A 23,524-nucleotide genomic window follows, 5' to 3' on the forward strand; every position below is an offset into this window, starting at 1 on the left:
TGTGTAGCCCTTATTTGACATCAGATAATTACAGATAATTTGAAGAAAACTCCAAACTACTCTTCTGGTTCACTAGGAATCCTACTGAAGAAAATGAACATAGGGAATGAGACATCTTTTAGTAAGAAATCGCAACTATTTGTGGATCGCAGTACATTGTTAAGGGAAAAAACCCATTGTTCTGGGAAAAGTGTTTCAACTGGAAACATAATGTTTTGCATCAAGCCAGGAGTGTTGGATGGGAAGCTTTAAAATAACATTTTTGTGCATAATTATGGAAATACAAATTTTGTTATAAGGGGAGAGGGTCTGGGTGCCCTTTAAGGAATAGAATATGGAATACTAAATCTGAATTTAAGAAAAAAAGTATTCAATGAGATATTTACTGTTTATCAAGACTAACTTTAGAAAAGATTAGTAAATGAAATTAATAATGGAAAGTCATTACCTAGCAGTATGAGACTGATGTTGGAACAAAAGGTGATACTTTATAACACAGTATGTCAGTGTCCTTGGTTTATTTATTATTGCATTGTTGAACAGTTTGTGAATTGTTTTAGGCAGTCACTGTAAGTTCTAATTATGGAATCCGCATCAGTATACATAATATTAAGGAATAATAAAGGACAGTATTGTGTGTGTATATATATGTATGTGTGTGTGTATATATACACACACACATATACACACACAGCTACTATAACATCTAAAAATGGGAAAGGACTGGAAAGACCAATGGAGAAATTTAACCTAATTTAAGATTTTTTGTTTTACAGATATGCAGCACTTAACCACATGCTAGGCTTTGTTTAAAATGCGTTTCAAATACTGTTCAATTCCCTTAAGAGATAGCTACTATTATTATCCAGTTTTACAAATGAAGAAACTGAGGCACAGATGTTGGAAAACTTAAAGACACACTGCTAGTAAGGAATGATTTGGCTCCAGAGTTCATGTTTTTAACCACTATGTTATGTTGCCTCTCCAGTGATTTTTTTCCCTATTTTTCTGTTGTTCAGTGTTGCTAACATAGACATTTAATGAAAATCAAGAAATTCCTAAACAATGAGAGATAAAGTTATCTGGCTCTCGGACTTCTGGTAATGTGAGAGCTAAACTCCCATTGAAATAGGAAGTCTGGATTGGATATTCAGAATCACTGCATTTTCTGGGACCTGGGTCCCCAAGAGGATTTACAGCAGAGTAGGTAGGGGCTGAAGGACTCACTAAAGGTTTGGGCAAGTCTCAGAAATACCCCTTGATGGGTTTAGAGGGAAGAGACACCACCACGCATGGGAGCACCATTTCTCAAGGTCTCTCTTGGATTCAGTGTCTGTACTTTGTCTTCTCTAGATGAAAAGGTTGCTTGATAATAGGAAAGATTTGAAAGGGAAGGAAGCCAAACAATCTGTCACATAGATTGAAGTCTCCATGTGCTTATAGGGGTGAGCGGGCAAGATGAACAGGAGGGATTGGGCAGCTTCTCTCCAAAGATATTTCTTATATTTCCCTAAAATAGGCTGTAATTAGGGGCTAATAGTCCATCTTGGATGGGCTTCAAGAGTGTGAGAAATCCAGTATACAAAGGTTCATTGAATTCTCCAGGGATCCATGACTCCCCAGGAGTGGAGAACCACAGCCTGCTAGGGTAATGGGGAGGTGGTGTCCGCCATCCGACTCCTATAGTGGAGCTTTCACATAGGAGCGTGACGTCCAGTCCCCTACCTTCCAGGGCTTAATGCATAGTGGTTGCCCAGTAAATGTTGCAGGAGTAAAAGTAATTGAATGGGTTTCTCATGTGATTCGTGCAAAAACCCTGGAGAGAATAGAGTCAGCATTATCTTTGTGAGAGAAAGCAGCCTAATGTGTCAAGAGTCATGCTGCCAGTATATTGGAATTATATTCTACTACCCGAAGTAACACATTTTGGGCAAATCCAGATTCTTTGCTTTTGGGGGCTCCAAAGGACTTCGTAAGTCACACAAAATATTCTGCAAGCAATAGTGACTCTGTGGCATCTTACTACACTGATGGACAGTGACTGCAATGGGGTATGGGGGGGACTTGATAATGTGGGTGAATGTAGTAACCACATTGTTTTTCATGTGAAACCTTCATAAGAGTGCAAATCAATAATATCTTAATAAAAAAAAAGTTCTGCAAGCATCCTGGCCACTTTATATTACCAAGCTTAATGTCTTAAAAAAAATACTTCTAAAAGGGCCCCCCTGTGGCCTATCCCACATCATGAGTCAAGAGAACGTCCTAGATTCTTCTTCCTCCTGGAAGGGGTACCTGTATGGACATAGGGTGTCCACTCCTCCCAGGTCTCTTATCGCCTTATTCCAGCCCACGCATGGCTCAGTTCATTGCCTTTTTGACCTCACCTTGCACTCCTCCCAACTCTGAAAACTGCTGGGCCGGGTTGGAGGTCAGCCACCAAAATCCCCTTTTCACCTTCCTACTGTGACTGAAACTTGGGTGTCCCCTGTGCACTGTCTCTTACGGTAGTTCCAACGGTGGCTGCTTCTAGACTGTTCTTTTTCCCTTCTCTCCTTTCAGCTCTGACTTGACACCAGATTATCACTGATTTCCTTTGTTGGAGTCTATAAATGGGTCACTCATCTGCATATCACAGATTGCAGCTCCTGTCTCTACCTAAAACCATACCCATCATAGTACTTTCTGATTCTTATCACCGTACAGGTGATTTTCCCATGTCCTGACCTCACAGTCCTTTGATGTCTCTGCTCATGGTTTTGTCAAGCACTCTGCCACCACCAGTCACTCCTATCGTCACCCTCAGGGCCATTTCACAGCAGTGACTAGAGCCCCACTGTATGTTTCAAGCACCTCTTCCTTGGCTAGTTGGCTGCTTAGTACGGATATTCCAACAGTTCCTTGGCTGAACCCTCCCTTACACACTCATTCCCAGTGATGACTTCGGTTCTGGTTACCCTGGGAGAGCAGAGGCGATCGGCAGTAGCTTTCCATGACCTCTCTACCTCCTTCACCCACCTTCCGGCTAGTGCCCGTCTCCTCCCCCAAGACTCAAGGGCCGCTTCAGCAAAATCCCCCTGCCTCTTACACCAGGTTTTCTCTGTACACTGGAATTTTCCCATCAACATGCAAACTTGCTTTTTTAAAAAAGAAAACCTCTTGATACCACATCCCCTTCTAGCTCCTGCATCATTTCTGTGCTTCATTTTCAAAAGAACTTTTCAAGAGTTGTCAGTTCTTCCTGTCTCCTCTTCCTTTCCATTCTGTCTTGAGCCCGCTCCAAACCTACCTTGCTGCTCCACATTGCAGATGACCTCCACTGCTAAGTCCAGTGTCAATTCTGTTTTCTTTTTCCTTGACATGATTGGCAGCATTGTAGATAACGGGTCACGTCCTCTTTGAAACGTCCTTCAGCTGGTTTTCAGGGCCTTCCTCCTGCCCTTCTGACCTAGGAAGGTGCCCACTTCGTCGTATCTGCTCACACTCTCCTGACGACCTCATCCAAATGTGAAGCCTCCAACACCCCTGGGGCGCTGAGGACTTTCCTTTTAAGGCTATAGTTTGGCAAGTTGAAAAATGTCTACATTCTTGTAACCACTACAATCAAAACAATATTTTCACTTCTCCAAAAAGTCCCTTAATGTTTCTTTGTAATTAATTTCTCCCCTCCAAACCCTGTCACTACATACTAGAATTGTCTTATACAACTTTGCATAAGTAGAACCATACAGGGTTCTATTCTATATGCTACATCTTATGTCCAGATTCTTTTGCTCAGTGTTTTGAGGCTCATCCGTGTTATATCACTTGTCAGTTGTTCAGTCGTTTTTTTGCTGAGTAGCGATCTACTGTGTGGATAAGCCACAATCACTCATCCTGTCCACCATGGACACTGAGTTATTTCCAGTTCTTGGCAATTGTAAATAAAGCTGCAATGGACATTCTTCTACAAGACTTTTTGTGTATGCAAGTTTTAATTTATTTTGGGTAAAAACCTAGGAGTAGAACAGCTGAGTTGTATGGTAAGTGTATGTTTAACGTCATTAGACACTGTCTATGGGCCTTTTAATCTGATATCTACTGTTTTCTATTCTGGGAAAATGTTCTGTTATTTAGTATTTCATCTTTTTCATCCTAAAACGTTATCTTTTAGGACTCCTATTGAGATGTTAGTGTGTCTTTATTGTTCATAGCTCTTAGCTTTTCATTTGCTAACTTTCCTCCTTTTGTCTGGGCATTTCCTCAATTTGATCTCCATTTTGCTCTATTTCCCCTGTTGTGTCTTCAACAGCTGTTTTTCATGCCTAATATCTCCACTTGGTTCCTTTTTTATGTTGTTACTCTCATTTCCTATTGCTAATACCATGGCTTCTCTCTTTAAATGTATTTAATAGACTAATTGAAGGTTTTGGTCCCTGTGCTACTATATCTGCTTCTGATGAAACCTGTAATCCAGTGTCTTTTTAATCGTTATGCTCACAGAATTGCTTACCACGTTGTCCCGTGAGCTCATTTCCCTTGGCATCAGCCACTCCATCAGTTGTTATGCGAACAGGTGAGGACCAGATCCCTGTCCCTATAGACCCTACTGAGATCAGGGGTTGGGGGATGGATTTTGGGATGGGGACGTTGAGGCATTAAAGAGCCAGTCAATGACTCCTGACCCCCGCAAGAACACTCCTTGGAGTGTGGTTCACCAGCCCAAGGCTTTGAGGAAGCAGGTGGAGAAACACGTGCTTGAGGTAAGATAGTCTCAGCTACCCACAAGCATAGGCTACTGCCGTGCCTCGATTCCACTCCTCAGGAAGCCTGAGCCGGCGTCTGGACCACTGCAGCGATGGGGACACTGTTCCGAGACAAAGGCAGGGGAGGAGGAGAAACAAACTCCAGAAGTTCTTTTTTCTATTCTATGCATATAGCTGAGGTGCGCTGGCTGCTGTCCCAGCCACCCAGCCCAGCTCGCCAGACTCCGGGGAAGGCGGCCCGCCTGGATAACGGGGGAACGGGTTCCGACATCTCGGTTACCTAGGAGACGCGGCGGGGCCGCGCAGCCTTCCGGGACCTGTAGTCCGGCAGTCCGGCCCTGCTCTTGCTGGTCCCGGAGGACCCCGAGCATCGGACTACAATCCCAGCAGGCACCGCGGCGCGCCCCGCCGGGAGAGCGGAGGCCCGTTGCCGCTCCTCTGTTTTCGCCGCGTACAGCAGCCCCGTCGGGGACTCGTTCCCGGAGCCGCTGTCGCTCCCGGGCGGCGCCCTTGGCTGTCAGAACCGGGCCGTGCACGTACTCCCTGGACACGGACGTGAGTCGCCGCTCCGGGACCGACCAGGTGGGCGGCCCTCTGCGAAGTGAGTATTAGATCAACAGGCTGGCGGTAGGCCAACCGCTGCTGGGACGAAGAGAGTCCCATTGTGCAGACACAAAAGTTTTAATGTTGCGAGAGAAAAATAAAAGAATTAGAATCTATAGCAGTTAATTTACAAACGTTGCCAAATGACAGAAATGAAAATGTGAATTAAGAAACACAATCCTAGTTGTTCCTGCATGGGTAGACACCCAGAAATGTGTTGATGTAAGTTTCCCCCAATTAATCCACACACTTAAGAAACCCAAACCCAATGGCTTTTTTTACCTTTTTGAAAATAATGACTTTTAGAAAGAAATGAGCTTTGAAGCCATGAAAAGACACGGAGAAACCTTGGATACATATTACTAAGTGAAAGAAGGCTTCATTCTGTATGACTCCAGCTAATGACATTCTGGAAAAGGCGAAACTACGGGGACATTTAAAAGAGTTGGGGTTGCCAGGGGTTAGGGTGGAGGGAAGGATGAGTAGGTGAAGCACAGATATTTAGAGCCTAGCAACTATGCCATATGATACTATAAGGTTGTATACGTGTCACAATACATTTGTCGAAACCCGTAGAATGTGTAGCACCGGGAGTCAACCCTAACGTGAACTATGGACTTTGATTATGCTGTCTCAGTGTAGGCTCATAACAAAAATACTTCTGTGTGTGGGAGGTTTGTTGACAGTTCTGGGGATGGAGGGTCAGGGTATGCGGGAACTCTGTTGTGGACCTAAAAGTTGCTCTAAAAATGTTTTTCTAGTTTTAATTTTAAAGACAGCTTTTTTTGAAATATTCACATACCATAGCATTTAACCTCTTTAAGGTGGTTGTGCAGGGATCACCATCATCTCAGGCTGGAGCATTTTTCATCACTCAAAGGGAAACTAGCAGCGGTCACCCTGCCCCTAGCCCTTCCCTTGAACCTTCACAGACAATGGTGACAATATGTGGCCCTTTGCTTCTGGCGTGTTTTACTTGGCATAATGTTTTCATGTTTCCTCAGTGTCGTAGCATATACTGTATTGTATGTACTCTACCCCTTTTTATGGGTAAATAATATTCCAGCATATGGATATGTCACACTTGGTTTATCCATTTGTCAGTTGATGGCCATTTGGGTTGTTTCCACTTTGGGGTTTTTATAAATAATGCTATGAACACAGTGTCCTTTCAGCCGATGGTCAGTCAGATGTGGCTACCAGAGGGGACACAGGAGAAGAGCAGGAAGAAACAAAGCTTATTATGCTCACAGGCCCTAGGGAGGTGGAGTCATTGCCTGCCTTGAAGGGCCACACAGGAGGCGTCCCAGGGAGCGGGCTCGACCAACCGGTGGGGAGCAACGAGGACCTGTGGTGAGTGCCTGTCCTCCCTGGGGGTCAGGATGCAGCACCCAGGGACAGGGGTGAGGGAGTGTCGTAGGTGCACTTGCATGTTACTAGGTCATGCTCAGGGGAGGGCAACGGAGAGCCTATGGCAGACGCCAGCTTTATGTGTCACCTGGTCACCTGGGTGGGATGCTCACAGCCTGTTGGTGGGATAATAAGCAGCAGAAAAATAGGAAGTTAAAATATAATTTACAATACAGTGAAATGTGTGTAGGCGGTAAAAAGGTACAAACTTCCAGTTATAAAATAAATAAGTCTGTGGGGGGGCACGGGGAGGGCTGTACAACACAGAGAAGACAAGCAGTGATTCTACAGCATCTTACTATCCTGATGGACAGTGACTGTAATGGGGTATTGGGGGGACTTGGTGATGGGGGGAGTCTAGTAAACATAATGTTCCTCATGTAATTGTAGATTAATGATACCAAAAATAAATAAATAAATGAGTCATGGGGATGTAATGTGCAGCATGAAGACTACAGTTAATACTGTATATTTGAAAGTTGCTAAGAGAGTAGATCTTAAAAGTTTTCATCACAAGAAAAAATTTTGTAACTGGGCAGTGATGGATGTTAGCTAGACTTACTCTGGTGATCATTTCTCAATATGTACAAATACCAAATCATGTTGTACACCTGAAACTAATGTAACATTATATGTCAGTTACCACTCAATGCAAGAAAATTTGCCATACAGCTAATGCTGTGGCATCTCGATGTCATTAATGATAGTAATTGGGATGGATGATTCTTGCCACCTGGATTGTGGAGATGTTAAAGGCAACTGGGACAACTCAACTTAAGCACAAAAAGTAAACTTTGATAAAGGTGACAACTAGGAAGGCTGTTATTAGGCATATGACAAGGATTTGGAAACCAGTTCTCAACCAGGCACTCACTTAGTGGGAAAAAGCCAAGAGACCAGGTCAGGCTCCTCTGGATGTAAGGGAATGTCTTTGAAAGCTTGGCTATATTATGGAAGGCCTGTATCTCTTGGCCTGATCCTCATAGTCTGATCAGATACTCTCCACACCTCTGTCAGCATCATTAACCCACAGTGGTGTTCAGAAGCCTTGCTCCCATTCTTCCAGCTGGGCTGGGTGCATGGAATGTCAGAACCAAGACAAGAACCAGGTTTGGGAAGAACCAGGTGTGCACAGACCTATGGGAAAGGATTGGGCAAGGCAGTGGTTTGGCAGAACCAACTCCCAGGTCAGCAGTGATCCTGGGGAGCTTGGCAGTCCAGAATCAGGTCTAAAAGGTTGCAGTGCCCATGGGAAGATCCGCAGCCCCAAAGTCCAGACACAGCAGGTGAATTCATCCAGGTGGGTTTGATCCGAGGCAGTTCTGAGATTGCAGGGTTTACAGAGGGAGCGTATGGTCCCCAGACGGAGCAGGCTAGGGGAAAGATAGGGTGGAGAGTGGGGTGTGGTAAGAATAAAGCACGAACCTGGCTGTCGTCAACTGCTTGGGTCTATCTGGAGGGTCTCAGCCTCGCCGTCTACCAGACGTTCAGAAAAGATAGCTGCCCTTTGGGTTACAGTGCAGGTGGAACCACTTCCTAATCCTGGGAGGCTTCATCAGCATCCGAAGATGTGGTCTGTTCTCTTACTGTAACTGGTAGAGGTGAATCAAAACCTGCCTTGCGTATTGTGACAACCACTGGATGGATGAGGACCAGCGCAGGGGACAACCTTCTATGCCATCTACTTTCCAACCCTATTTCCACATGTGGAGATGATTGAGTTTATCCCCTTTAAAGAAACTTTTGGAGGCAGCCACATGGGCTTAGGTTTCTGAGCCGTATCCCACAGGTTGGAAGTGCTGTTTTTGAACTTTCATGGATTATATATTCTAGCCATCACTATAACCCCATGAGATAGGTACTATTTCTTCCTATTTTACAGGTGAGGAAACTGAAACTCAGAATAGTTAAATAACTTGGTCAGGCTCCAGCATCTAGGAGGCCAGAGAAGTGACGTCTTCCCTGTGTGCTCACGATGTGTCCTGTTGAATCATGACATGTCTTCATGCCTCCTCACTGACCTGTGCTCTCCCTGAATGCGAGCAGGTGGTCTTACTCGTATCTGCCCTGCAGGCTGAGCCCCACGAGCTGCACGCCCCCTAATCCCATCAGTCCCCTCTTGGCTGACTCGGTTCCGTACGTGGCAACACAAGCTGCCCTAACACTGAACCCAAACATTCTGTAGGGAGCGGAGCGCATTTCCTCAGATGCTGGAGTTCAGCTGAATATTTCCTCTCACCCATGTGATAAAAGACCTATAGTTTTGGAGTGATGGACCAGGATCAAAGTTCTTTCACCTTTTGGTTCTTGTTTCTAATGGACTGCCCACTTCATTTATGCTTGCCTTATGCAGGTGAGTTCAACGAGTTGGACAAACAACAGGCTTAATGGGTAGCTGCAACCATTGCTGTAACTTGTTTCAGGGGAAGTCAGAAAGGGGTAGTTACAGTTCACTGCTACAAGTTTTCTTTTCAAGGATCTAAGCCGTCAGAAGCACCCACAGATGTCATCCAGCAGCCCAAACTGTTCACTAAGGAAACCCGATGATCTCCGATTCCAGGGGCTTCCTCAAGACTGGGCGGTAAGTCACTGCACTGCTCATTCCGTGCAATGAGAACTGTAGTCTGAGGTCCTCTTATGGGCTCAATGAATGTGTCTATTCTTGTGTATTTGTTGGTAGCACAGTCTGTAAAATAAGATGGTTTGAAAAGCAGTGCTTAGACATTAAATCATATATTCCTCATTCTCTTGAAGCTGTACTTTCTCCTTGGGGACCGCTACTTCTCTGTCATTTCCCCTTACTTAGCATATACAGAAACCCCGATCCCATCCGATCGTATGGATGTCTCTGTATGACTTTCACTGTAGTTTGGTCCACGTGGGTGGTGGAGCCTGTGACTCTGGACACAGACTCTTGGCAGGCGTGAAACATTTACGTAATCATTTGTGTTCCCTGCTTTGCATCTGAGTCTGAGAGGGAACTCTGTCTATGTCAAAACAGAGGAACCGACCCTGACAATCTGTAGAGATGTGGAGTGCTTACAGACCTTAATTCTGTGTAAGGGAAGTGCTATCTGCACAGTGTAACAGCACCTACTTTGTGTCAGAGGAAAGCACCGCCTGGGGCTCTCTCTGGCTCTGGCCCTTTGGCCTGGGAGGAGGTGGACCTCTCAGCTCTGCACCGGGTCTCTCCAGGTCCTTGGCCTCAGCAGCGCCACTGCACAAGCAGACCAGAGACCAAGCGCATTGTGTTCTCAACAGTCCCTATGCATGGAAGGAAGCACTGGAGACAAATGGAGCATTATGTTTTTTAAATTACAGGCGACGTATTTCTACTTGGCATTGGTATAAATTTATTAACAAAATTTACCATCTTAGCTCTTAGGCCCCCTTGCCTAGTATCAAGTTATTTCCTTACTTTCCTAAATCTGTCTTAAACCTCTCTTCTGTCCGGTCCCTTCAGTGGCCTTCTATCCCTGAGTCCTGCTGAGCCCGTGCAGTTCTAGGGCTGCAAGTCAGGGGGCCTGGGAGGCTGGGTGGGCCCCAGGCAGTCCCCAGAGCCGCTGCGAGGTGTGGCCCCGGAGGGCGCTCTGGTGGGCGTCACCTGGCAGCCCCTTTGTGCCCATTAGGAAAAGGCGCCCCATCTTGATGGTTGAATTAGTAAAGATGCTTCCTGGTGCAGATTAGAAAATAGCACAGTCTCAAAGCATCAGGAAATAAAAAAGCATGATTAAGAATTCCATCCATCCCAAGCACATTGTTTGTCTTCTTAAGCTCAGCTGTGAATATTTCATCCCCCACCCCCACAAGGCCCAGAGACTGAGCCCAGCCAGGGTGCCAGAAGGGCTGCATCCCAGGCCTTATTTTGGTGCTGACTTGCTTTGTGAGCTTGCGCCACAGGCTTGCTGAGACCCCTGGTGGCCTGAGCTTTGGGTCCCACGTGTCTGTTTTGATACGGAGATAAAGGGTGGAATTGTCTGGTGTTATCGCTGGGAGACTCCAGTTTTCTCCAGTAACCCTTAGCTCTTGGTTCTGTGGAAAGACGCCTGACTCATAAACACGGGAAATACACATTGAAAACACACCATAATTCCAGTTTTCAGCTATGTTGAAAGTAGGCAAAAATGCTTCATAACAATCTTTATTGGCAAAGGAATAAAGAAATAACAATCTGATATCTCCTTTTAAGTCATTGAAGTATAATGCATGTGCAGTGTCCTGTTTCAGGTGTGCATCATCCCATTTATTTGTAGGGGAGGAATGAATGAGCGCAGCTTCTATAGATGGCAATCGGGAATTCTTATAAATATAAAAGAAATGCACCCACTTTTTGACTCAGAGTGTTGAAAAATACCTGGGATTTTAAAAAACCAGGGATGGTAAAAGATGCAGACACAGAAATGATGGTCATGAGAGAAGTTAATACTTACAGATTCCTGGAAAGAGGAGACAAAGCCCACCACCCAGAGTGGCGAGGGACGCCAGGGGGACCGGGGTTGGCGGGGAGGCAGGAGGGGTGGGAGGGCCTGGCCCGGGGCCTGTCTCGGGGTTTTCACCTGGAAGGAGCGGGCAAGGCAGGTCAGGTGCATGGGGTGATCGAGTGGGACAGTCTGAGTCATGGGGTGGTGGCCCGCGGGTGGCCCTGGGGGGATCGGGGCGGAGGGCCCAACGTCTGCACGTGGGGGAGGCTGGTAGAAGCTCCAGGTTGGCCTGTCTGTCAGAGGTGCACTGCCAGGGGGTTCCCTGCTCTCCCGGGGAGTAGCCCTGGGAGGGGAGGCTCTTCAGGGTCCAGGCCCCAAGTGCCAGAGCATCAGCAATACAAGAAATAAGAAAATAGGGGCAATGTATCCAGTAATTCCATTTCTAGGAAATTTTATAAAAAATATGCTTCTCCATTTCCCTAGGCCGCTCACCCCCCACCTGCTTGGTACTTCCTCTTTCTCCACCCACAACAGCCCGACCCTGTGCCCCAGCCTCACTCTCCGGGGATGGCCTTGATTTCTCCACTGCTGACAAGATGCAGGCAGTTAAAAGAGTGCCCGCCCGCCCCATCTGCCTGCAGTTATGCCTCGTTCTCTGTCTCCCTCCCACCTGGGCAAAGCTGCCCCACGCTTGTGCCCGTTTCTGCCCTCTCGGCCCACTCACAACACTTCTTTCCTTTTAAATCACAACTTAAAGCACCAGCCCCATTCTCATATGAACACGCTGTCAATCTTCCTATCTTAAAAAGCAAAACCCATCTCGTGACCCCTCACCCCCCTGGGACCTGCCCCATGTCTCTTCCCTACTTGAGCCCCGAGCGCCTCAAAAGAGTTTCCAAGACTGGACGTGTCCAGACCCTCTCCCCCTGCCCTCTCTGCAACCTGTCTCAGTGGAGCCTGCATCCCCCGCCATGGGCTGTGTCCACACAGCCCGCATCTGAGGTCTGCAGTGCGGTGTTTCACACCGCAGTCCCGGTTCTTCCCCTCCTGCCAGGCTGGCTTTTCACTGACGAGTGAACCACCGGGCATTTTTCAGCTCAGCGGCTGAACCCTTCCTGTTCCAGCGAAGGGACAGAAAGCGAGGGAAGGCTGAGGGCGGGGTGGGTGGTCACCTCAGCCTGCCACATTGCACAAGTGGCGGAGTAATGTACTCGATTTGTGCTCAGTCCGTACAAACAGTGGCTCTGGTTCTTCAATTTCAGGTGATGGGAAGGCTGATGCTCCTGAGCCTGCGGAGCCAGCCACGGCCTGGTGGCTCCTTCCACAGCCCTCAGCACGGCCTCCTGGCGAACAGGCTTGTGGAATGGCATCTTAACTGCCCGTAACACCCCTTCAAGTAGTACCTCGCACCCCAGGCCGTCAGGCCACACTGGGGCCAGAACTCAGGCCGTGTTCCCTGGGGCTGCACAGATGGCAGAGGCCGCTCTCTCCAGTCACCGGTCCGGGTCTACAGAGCAAAAGCAGGGCCTTGACCAAGGACAGGGGGCAGACCAAAGAACGGGAGTCAGGGATTACGTGGGAATTCAAGTTACGTGTGCTCACACAGGCTGTGCAGTCTAGCCTCCGTATTTGTAACAATGAAGAGTGTTACATTTTTTATGGTATTTCTAACAAATATGTTACCTGATAGACACAGCTACGGTGAAATTTTATGAGAATTTATTTTCTTTCCATTTTTAGCACTGATTCTGCATAGACCTGCCCTTATGCAAGTGATTACCATTGCATTGCCCTGACGTGGGGAATCACTATTTCCTATGTGATACAGTAAGTATGTGCTAAGTAACCTTTGCCGTCCTTGAGCACGACACAACAAACTAACCAGGCCGTTATTTAGGATGATGGTGGTGATTCTTATAGTTGCTTAATTATTATAGTCATTATAAATTTCCAGACCTATCTGTTTCAGAATGTGGATTGTATGCGTGTTGGGTCATGATACAAATGAAAAATAAAACAGAAACAGGACAGAAAACAATCTAGAATAGGCAAGACTAGGAAGCATTACATGTATTAAAGTAAATGTTGATTTTTAAACTTTTCAGACAGACACATACACAACTGTGAGGTAAAATGTGTTTCTTATTGTGGATCATGGTCAAAAAACATGTGAAGGCACCGTCTGCGATGCTGGCCCCGCTTGGGGTCCTCAGGGGAGCCGGATGCGCTGGAAGGACCGGAGCGCACAGGGCGCGAGCCCGCGGCCACTGTCTCGTCCGCTGGACACTTCCTGGCGGTGTCTCCGGGGCGAGGCGTGTGGGGAAGGCCCTTCATTCCGGGCACACAAATAAAGCTTGTGGTCAGGCTCTCTCCGCTGATGTGACCTTTTTGAAGTCAGTATCAGACGCGTGTGAGCCTCACGGTGCCGTCACGCTTCTCCCAGCAGATTCCCACTCCCGGCTGAGTCCCAGGACCCCTTACATCCCGTCGGAAACAGTGCGCCGAAGTCCCGGTCTGTTTGCTCTGGAGGGTCAAGCATGGCCGTGAGGAACACACCGCGATGTGGACGCTTTCTCAGGCAGCTGTTGCTAGGACTGCCTTGGCAGGGGATGCGGGCTCCACCGAAACAGGCTGGGGGGGCGTCTGGGGACATCCAGCCTTGGACGTAGAGGTGGAAGTGAAGGAAGTCTGCTAAGGAGAAGGTGTGAACAGGACCGTGGCCTCTGGGTTGTCCAATCTGGCGATGTCTTTGACTCAACTTACAGAACTGCAGTTTCAGTGTATTTCATTAATACAAAGCTATTAACAGATACAAAGTTTTCTAAGATGACTCACTGCAGCTCACCCTCACTTCCTGTGCTCGGCTAGGTCGCTGACCTGACGTCCACCGTTACAGCTTTTCTCTTGGTGCTCCCCACGGCCACGCACGCTCCCCTAGGGGTGACAGGAAGCACACATGCCCCAGGGGATGTGTTTTCTATGTCCAAACTTTAGTGGTTAATTTTTCCCAGAAGTAGATTTTGAAAATACTATCGGGGAGTTTTCTTTCATTTAAACCAGGGACATAATATTATAATGAATTAAATTATATTTCTGGTATTGATAAAATACTTGTACTTAATGTGAATTTTGATAACACCACTCTTCAATTTTTAAATATACTGTCACCTTCTTTAATGTTTACGAAGAGAACAACTGTTCCCAAAATACATAAAAACATGTATATAGGGTCTCACATTTGTCTTTTGACTTGGGCTCCCAGGTGCTTCACTGGAGCACGGCGGGTCCTGTCTTTATTTAAATTTTTGATACTTAAGTTATCATGGATTTGTCCCATTCATTTCAACTTTCACAGAGTATTGAGTCAAAACATTTCTCATCATTACTGAGTTTTTTTAGGTGCGCCATCACATTTGGCCCCCGAAGCCGGCACCTTACACCCCTCACCCACATCCTGGCCTTGCCTGAACTTCTCGATCACCTCCAACAGCGTCTGCTGTCAGGCCGTTCTTCACGCTGCACAGCCTGCGTCTGGACTGCTTTCCCTGCCATCTTTCCTCTGTTACAGCCTCTTGGAACACAAATAAGCTAACCCTATACTTATTTTTTTATTACATGAGTGAAATAGAATTAGGAAGGGAAGTATGTTTGGAAAAACTAAACATTCTGTTATCTATTTCCACATCAAAGAGAAATTAATAGCTGTCTGATCATCCCCGTCCAGGGTCAGACAAAAAACTCAGTCATCGAGATAAATAATATTTTGATGCAATACTCTATAAAATCTATATTCATTCCCAAAATATCCATGATGAATGCAATATCATTTTGAATACAAGATCAGAAGTGGGGCTGGGCCAAGCCATATTGGAGACTGATTAAAATAAGAATCTGTAATAGTTATGCTGTCTGTACTTAAAATGTTGCTATTTTGTTCATCACGGACTTGTTGGCATTCATCGTTCTTTTGTGAAATACACAGCATCTTGACCGTGGGGTTTTGTGCCCAGCACGAGCCGTTCACTTCACCCTGGTCCTGGCGCTGTCAGTCACCCGTCCTGCGGCCTGCACAGGCCTCGACACCGTGATGGCTCCGGTTTCAGTCTGTTCTTGCCTCTCTTCCCCACATGCCACCGTGTGCTGGTCACTCCTTTTCAGTCAAAAAGTCATGTGATCAAGACACGACTTACGGTGAAAATCCTGCTCCTGAATCCATCTCTGTCATTCTCCAGTCGACGGGTACAGGCCGAAGAAAGGCAAAAACTCGTGTCGCTTTATAAAAATGTCAGGATACCATTGTCGGGAGACGAAGAGGAGGGCTCCGGGGGTGAGGCCCGGGGTGTCCACTTACCTGCTTCCAGAGAACGGGGCGGGGCTGGAGAAGCTCGTTCCTGCGGGCAAAGGGCCGGCCAGCGAGTCTCGTTGGCCCCAGAGTCACCTGAACCCCGGGCCGCAGGGTTCGGCGTCCAGAGGCAAAGCTGAGCGGAGTTGGTGGGGTTTGAGTTGGGAAAGGTGAGTATCACGCCTAGAGAAATAAACTTCCCGTCGAAGTACCCAGAGGGGCGAATGGCCGTCGGGTTGCCAGGTTCCTCCTGCAGGGCGATTCCAGGCGTGAGAACAGAGGTCTGGACACTAAACGTCCCCCTCCGGCGCGCCCAGCCCTGCGGCCGAGTCCCGAGCAAGATCGCTAGTCCCAGGCCCGAGACCCTGTAAGAGAGATGCCCGCCATGCCAGCGGATCCTTGTAGGGCGGGGGGTGGGGGGGCGATATACGTGCTCACCTAAACCTCATTTTGTAGTTCTGAGACTCGGGTACCTGCTCAAAAAAATTCAAAGGCAAAACTGTAGAGCGGCAGCTTCTGTCGGCCGCACTGACCGAGCCCGCGTGGGTGTCCTGCGCAAACCGCACGGGGACCTCGGACAGGGCCCACGGCCAGGGGCAGAGGGGGGCCGGCGCCTGCTCGGGCCCCCGGCCCCGGCAAAGGAGGCAGGGTCTTCACTGTCTTTTCGTTACATCGAATTAGAACTTTTTTATATTCTTTCCCTCCCTGCCCCTGCCTCATGCTTTTACAAAGCTTGAATACAGAAAGTGTGAGAATAATTTTAAAATTCAGTTTTCACTGTCCTTACCAGACAAATAACATTCATTATATCCTGAAAATCCCACTATTTATGCCTTTCTTTTTCCATACTTTTCACCCTTTGAAGAATTGGATATTCTTTTCGTCTTTATCTCCCAGCTCTAATCATTTCCCTTTTATTACCACTAACTTTATTAATATAAAACTTTCCAGGAAAGGAAAAACTACCACTGAATAGAAAACTCTTCCATTTATGAAAACTGATCTAATCAAAATTAGATTTGAAAATTACTTTGGCTTTGTTAATTTTAAAAATTAACAATGAATAAGAGTCCAATATATTTAAACATAAAACATGTAACTGATTTGTCTAAATAGCATTTTAAGCCAATAGTGTTTAGGTGGCATGGATGCTATGAATAACAACCATGTCTGAATACATTTCTTATAGCTAATAAATTCAATGACAATGCTATCTCTACATGAAATCTGTTTCTTTTTATGGAGAATCTCTTATGCCCAACTTAACTGGGATATGCTGGTCTTTTTTAAGGCTTTTAATTTGATGTGTTAATATTCTCCAGAGGCTCCAAGTTTTCATAGTGAATTGTCTCCATTGAATGAGACTCCATTACTTGGGAATGTGGAGTCTTTTAATGACAAAACAAAACGATGAGCTTTAAAAATTTGCCAATTCAAGAACTTCCGAATTATCCTTGGTGCACCAAGGATTTTTTTTTCAAAGAAAATACTTCACTGAGATCTTCACTTTTTCCACCATCCAGTATTTCTGCTGCCACCTTTGAATCACTACTAGTCATAGTTAATGGATTTCTTTTAAGAAATATCTTCTAATTTGGGTATAATTGACATGTAATTGGTATATAGCATATTAGTTTCAGGTGTACGACATGATGATTCCATATTTGTATACACTGTGAACTAATTACAAGCCTAGTTTCTAATTTTAAGTAACATCTCACCTTACATAGTTACAAGAATCAATAGCTTTCTGTAATTTGTATTTTACAACTGTTTTTCTGAGGTAATATCAAATCTTCATGCAGTACAATACCTGTAATCACAGGGGAAATGATAATCAATTCCCAAGGAGGTGAGATCCTGGATTTAAGATACCCCTATATTTTGTGAATCAGAGCAAACAGGCTCCACCAACCTGCAGATGTTATTCTTTATCAAATTAGCATTACATTCACTGTTATGTTTTTAAGATCAATGTCAGGTCCTAAAAGGAATCAAATAAAAGAAGACTGAATAGAGATATTAAATGGATGCAAGTGTTGACAATAATAATACAGATCCAGTTTTGGACTCCTGTTTTGCACCCCTCCATCCTCCTGTTATGCCCCGATCTGGGGTATTTTTCCTCTTGTCTCTGACTGATGATACACAGGTCAGTCTCTGAAACTGGCTGTGATGCTTCAGAGCGTGCGTATCCAAACTGCAGTACAATCGTTTTATTAGTTTCCTGTACCAGTGGCCATATTTTGTGGATGACCCACGAAATGATTTGTGCATTTAGATCTGTGGTCTTCCGGAGTATCTGAAAGATTATGTTTCCCTCTGAGAGCATGCCGGTCTTCACGGACTCTGAACTATGTCTCCAACTCCTGGATCATCAGTTAAAGACAGTACGGCCCCTTTAAAGAAGCAGCTAACTCGCTCCTCCGTCCTGGCCCCCAGTCTCCGTTTCCCAGCGCCCTTCGCAGTGAGGCGGTGTCTTTACTGGAGGTCAGCGGCCGGAGACCTGACCCGCAGGCCCTGAGTGGGTGGCTACCACTTTACCCAGAATGCTTTGCAAGGGACGGCTCCTTGAGAGACAAACAGCGTCGGGGCGGGACTTCCGGCGTCGCCTTGGAGGCTGTCGGTTTGGTTGCGCCGAGTTGCGTTCTCCTCCGCAGAGGTGAGCAGAGCAGAGGCGCCGTCCGCGCTGCACAGAGGCGGCTCTGCGGCCCGGCGGCGCCGCCCGCGGGCCCCGCGCCAGGGCCGGGATCGGAACCGCCTCTCCCGGGTCGCCTCGTCACCGAGTCCGACGGCGGCGGCCGCGCTGAGCGGCCCGGCCCAGGTACCTGCCCATCCCCGGGGCTCCGCCCCCACCCTCGGGCCCCGAGTGCGGGCCCTGCTCGCGGCCCGGGACGGAGAGGCGCCCGTGGGCGGGGCCCGTGTCCTGAGCGCCGGCGTGACGGCGCGTGGGGCCGGTTACGGGCGGAGGGACCCGCGCGCGCGGAGGTCGGAAGTGCGGCCGAGCCGGGAGGACTCGGGAGTCCGGGGAAACTGGGTCGGCCTTCCGCCCGCAGGGAACTGTGAGGCGGAGGCGCGCCGGGACTGGCGGGAAGAGGGGTTTACCTCTTTTCTGAGGACCCCGGCAGCCGTGGAGGGTTGTGAACCGAAGAGGGGCACAGTCTGTTAGGGTTTCGAAAGTTTCGCTAGAGGTACTGAGAAGGAGAAGAGGGTGGAGAGGGGGTGATGGGGACAGTGAGGTACCGAGAGGTTGAGTCTTTGTTCAAGGTCACACTGCTCGTCAGAGGTGACGTTGAGCGCTGAGGCCCAGAGGCTAGTCAGCCAGGCCGACGTCACCTGACTCCAGGGGCAGTGACCCATGCAAGGCCTGAGCCCATTAAAACCCCCCTGAGACTCATTCCTCTGACGCCTTCCACTTCAGACGGCCGTCCGTGACTGCAGAAGCGCTTATGTAAACACAGGGTAGTGGCGGATGGCCCAGTGCCTTGTTGATTCTAACCCCCACCCTCATGTTCTCTGGTTTTCTGTGACTTAAAATGCTTTTTCTCCAGTCCTTGCGTCTGGGGACCCTGGAGAAACCCCAAGCCCGGGGTCTTAAGTCTTATCCCAGGCTTTATATAGAAGTGTTCCCATTACTGGCAACCATTGTAAACATGCGTAAAGTTAACCCAGGAGCTGGTACTAGGATGTCGATATGTTTAAAGGTAAAACTGATGAGAGGGAAGAAATGGTACTACGCAGATCCTAACTGGCTCCATCTGGGTACAGAGTGGAGACTAGAGTGTGGGCCCGAGGGAGGAGGAAGATACGGGCAGGGGCTAACGCCACAGTCCAGGTGAGAACTCTCCGGAGCTGTGGCCCAGGGGATGTGGTTGTAATCCCGCTGGTGTTTTAAAGGCGGCCTACTGGATTTTCCGATGTGGATTTTCTAACGTGGATGGTGAGGGGGTTTTAGTTGCATTTCCCTGATGTTTAGTGATGTTGGGCATTTTTTTCACTTATCTTTGGTAAAATGTCTACTCATCTTTTGTTTTTTTATTTTTTTATTTTTTTATTTTTTTTTTATTTTTTATTTTTTTTATTTTTTATTTATTTTTTTTTTTTGAGAGGGCATCTCTCATATTTATTGATCAAATGGTTGTTAACAACAATAAAATTCAGTATAGGGGGGTCAATGCTCAATGTACAATCATTAATCCATCTCAAGCCTAATTCTCGTCAGTCTCCAATCTTCTGAAGCATAACGAACAAGTTCTTACATGGTGAACGAATTCTTACAGAGTGAATAAATTCTTACATGGTGAACAGTACAAGGGCAGTCATCACAGAAACTTTCGGTTTTGATCATGCAATATGACCTATAAACCATCAGGTCAAATATGAATATTCATTTGATTTTTGTACTTGATTTATATGTTGATCCCACATTTCTCCTATTATTATTATTATTTTTATTTTTAATAAAATGCTGAAGTGGTAGGTAGATGCAAGATAAAGGTAGAAAACATAGTTTAGTGCTGTAAGAAGGCAAATGTAGATGATCAGATGATCAGGTGTGTGCCTATGGACTAAGTATTAATCCAGGCTAGACAAGGGCAGCAAGACATCCACGGATGCAGAAGATTTCTCTCAAAGCAGGGGGGGTGAGGTTCTGAGCCTCACCTCTGTTGATCCCCAAATTCTCACCTGATGGCCCCCCTGCGACTGTGCCTGTCTTAGGTTGTTCCTCCCTTGAGGAATCTTACCCGTCTCTGGCTAACCAGTCATCTTCCGGGGCCATACAGGGAAATGTAAAGTTGGTAAGTGAGAGAGAAGCCATATTGTTTGCAAAGGTTAGCTTTTTACTTCTTTGCAGATTTATGCCCTGTGGCTTCTATGCCCAGCACTTGTCTCGAGGTATCTTTACCACCTGGAGGAATTATGATACTCGGTAAATTCGATATGAGGCACGAATTCTATTTAAAGTTTGTAATTAGGAAGGAAGAAGAAAAGCTATAGATGTAGCATATGAAGGAAACTTGGGAGGATTGATTATTTCTTTGACATATCTTCTTGTATAGTACCTTAAGTATGTATAGGTTTTAAACTACTAACTAATTTGCACACACATATTGACATAATAGGAATACGGTGACATAAACAAAGCAAATCTATAATTACCAGCCATCTCCAGTGAAGCAAAGAAAACCATTTAGGCACCCTAGGCATTTGTGAAAATTTATCTATGATATGATGGATATTTTCCAACTGTACTTGAACCATCAGACAAATTAAAGCAGCCCATTTCTGGGATCTGTTCACATCCCATATGTTCTTTTAACCATAGATAGTCTATAGTCATGAGATTTTGGGGTGCTACAACTTGCACCCCTCCCAACTCCTGGTTGAGTTCCAACAGTACAGATCCAGTCAAATTCGTTGTCTCACTGTATGCACATGCCAGCCTAGACATCTCCCTCCTCCTTCTTATGGCAAGTCCAGGAGATGGTGGGCTGGATGCAGCCACAACCGCAGCATCGTCCGGATCCCTGTGGAGGCTTTTTGATGATCATCCCCCGGCACGAGTCCTCCAGAGAGTGCTGATGCCGGAAGCTCCTCCTCATATCGTATCTTAGTTCATTTTCTGGGTATCCAAGCTAGGCCTTGATCTTCTGCGTAGAAACAAACAGACCCTTTGCCCACACTTTGACATGCCCTCTATACCACTGTGCAGAACTCATTGGAGGTCAGCACACAGTAACTGCTTTTTTTTTTTTTTTTTTTAATTAAGAGAAAGGAATATTATCAGAAAAGAGTACCTCCATAGCTGATCATCTGACACCCTTTAAGTGATCAACATTAAGGATATTTAAAGCATGCGTTGATCTTTGATTTACCAATAGTTTTATCCTGTTAAGGAGTAATCCCCCTTTTCTTTCTTTCTTTCTTTCTTTTTTTTTTTAATTTTTAATCTACACTTACCTGAAGAATACTATGTTTACTATGCTCTCCCCTATATCAGGTCCCCCCTAACAACCACATTACGGTTACTGTCCATCAGCTTAGCAAAATGTTGTAGAGTCACTACTTGTCCTCTCTGTGTTGTGCAGCCCACCCTCCCCTTTCTCCCTCCCCCCATGCATGCTAATCTTAATACCTCCCTTCTTCTTCCCCCCCCCTTATCCCTCCCTGCCCCCCCATCCTCCCCAGTTCCTTTCCCTTTGGTACCTGTTAGTCCATTTTTGGGTTCTGTAATTCTGCTGCTGTTTTGTTCCTTCAGTTTTTCCTTTGTTCCTATACTCCTCAGATGAGTGAAATCATTTGGTATTTCTCTTTCTCCGCTTGGCTTATTTCACTGAGCATAATACTCTCCAGCTCCATCCATGTTGCTGCAAATGGTTGGATTTTTCCACTTCTTATGGCTGAGTAGTATTCCATTGTGTATATGTACCACATCTTCTTTATCCATTCATCTACACATGGACATTTAGGTTGCTTCCAATTCTTGGCTATTGTAAATAGTGCTGCGATAAACATAGGAGTGCATCTGTCTTTCTCAAACTTGATTGCTGCGTTCTTAGGGTAAATTCCTAGGAGTGGAATTCCTGGGTCAAATGGTAGGTCTGTTTTGAGCATTTTGATGCACCTCCATACTGCTTTCCACAATGGTTGAACTAATTTACATTCCCACCAGCAGTGTAGGAGGGTTCCCCTTTCTCCACAGCCTCGCCAACATTTGTTGTTGTTTGTCTTTTGGATGGCAGCTATCCTTACTGGTGTGAGGTGATACCTCATTGTAGTTTTAATTTGCATTTCTCTGATAATTAGCGATGTGGAGCATCTTTTCATGTGTCTCTTGGCCATCTGTATTTCTTTTTTGGAGAACTGTCTGTTCAGTTCCTCTGCCCATTTTTTAATTGGGTTATTTGTTTTTTGTTTGTTGAGGCGTGTGAGCTCTTTATATATTCTGGACGTCAAGCCTTTATCAGATCTGTCATTTTCAAATATATTCTCCCATACTGTAGGGTTCCTTTTTGTTCTATTGATGGTGTCTTTCGCTGTACAGAAGCTTTTCAGCTTAATGTAGTCCCACTTGCTCATTTTTGCTGTTGTTTTCCTTGCCCGGGGAGATATGTTCAAGAAGAGATCACTCATGTTTATGTCTAAGAGGTTTTTGCCTATGTTTTTTTCCAAGAGTTTAATGGTTTCATGACTTACATTCAGGTCTTTGATCCATTTTGAGTTTACCTTTGTATATGGGGTTAGACAATGGTCCAGTTTCATTCTCCTACATGTAGCTGTCCAGTTTTGCCAGCACCATCTGTTGAAGAGACTGTCATTTTGCCATTGTATGTCCATGGCTCCTTTATCAAATATTAATTGACCATATATGTTTGGGTTAATTTCTGGGGTCTCTAATCTGTTCCACTGGTCTGTGGCTCTGTTCTTGTGCCAGTACCAAATTGTCTTGATTACTATGGCTTTGTAGTAGAGCTTGAAGTTGGGGAGTGAGATCCCCCCTACTTTATTCTTCTTTTTCAGGATTGCTTTGGCTATTCGGGGTCTTTGGTGTTTCCATATGAATTTTTGAATTATTTGTTCCAATTCATTGAAGAATGTTGCTGGTAATTTGAGAGGGATTGCATCAAATTTGTATATTGCTTTCGGCAGGATGGCCATTTTGACGATATTAATTCTTCCTAGCCATGAGCATGGGATGAGTTTCCATTTATTAGTGTCCCCTTTAATTTCTCTTAAGAGTGACTTGTAGTTTTCAGAGTATAAGTCTTTCACTTCCTTGGTTAGGTTTATTCCTAGGTATTTTATTCTTTTTGATGCAATGGTGAATGGAATTGTTTTCCTGATTTCTCTTTCTATTGATTCGTTGTTAGTGTATAGGAAAGCTACAGATTTCTGTGTGTTGATTTTGTATCCTGCAACTTTGCTGTATTCCGATATCAGTTCTAGTAGTTTTGGAGTGGAGTCTTTAGGGTTTTTTATGTACAGTATCATATCATCTGCAA

General features: G+C 46.0%; 1 protein-coding gene across 1 annotated transcript in view; it reads left to right on the top strand.

The window, feature by feature from the left end:
* The first annotated feature begins 3,853 nt into the window (after positions 1-3,853).
* C17H19orf18 (chromosome 17 C19orf18 homolog) overlaps positions 3,854-23,524 on the top strand; it is a 40,832-nt gene continuing 21,161 nt past the window's right edge. The window contains 9 exon segments of the mRNA XM_036992975.2: positions 3,854-5,346; positions 6,602-6,701; positions 8,944-9,111; positions 9,114-9,149; positions 9,235-9,297; positions 12,920-12,961; positions 12,964-13,006; positions 15,412-15,511; positions 15,513-18,345. Of these exon segments, the coding sequence (XP_036848870.2) occupies positions 9,030-9,111; positions 9,114-9,149; positions 9,235-9,297; positions 12,920-12,961; positions 12,964-13,006; positions 15,412-15,511; positions 15,513-15,695 (549 nt within the window). The 5' untranslated portion in view covers positions 3,854-5,346; positions 6,602-6,701; positions 8,944-9,029 and the 3' untranslated portion in view covers positions 15,696-18,345.

This window comes from Manis javanica, chromosome 17 (genome assembly GCF_040802235.1).
Source record: "Manis javanica isolate MJ-LG chromosome 17, MJ_LKY, whole genome shotgun sequence".
NCBI lineage: Eukaryota > Metazoa > Chordata > Mammalia > Pholidota > Manidae > Manis > Manis javanica.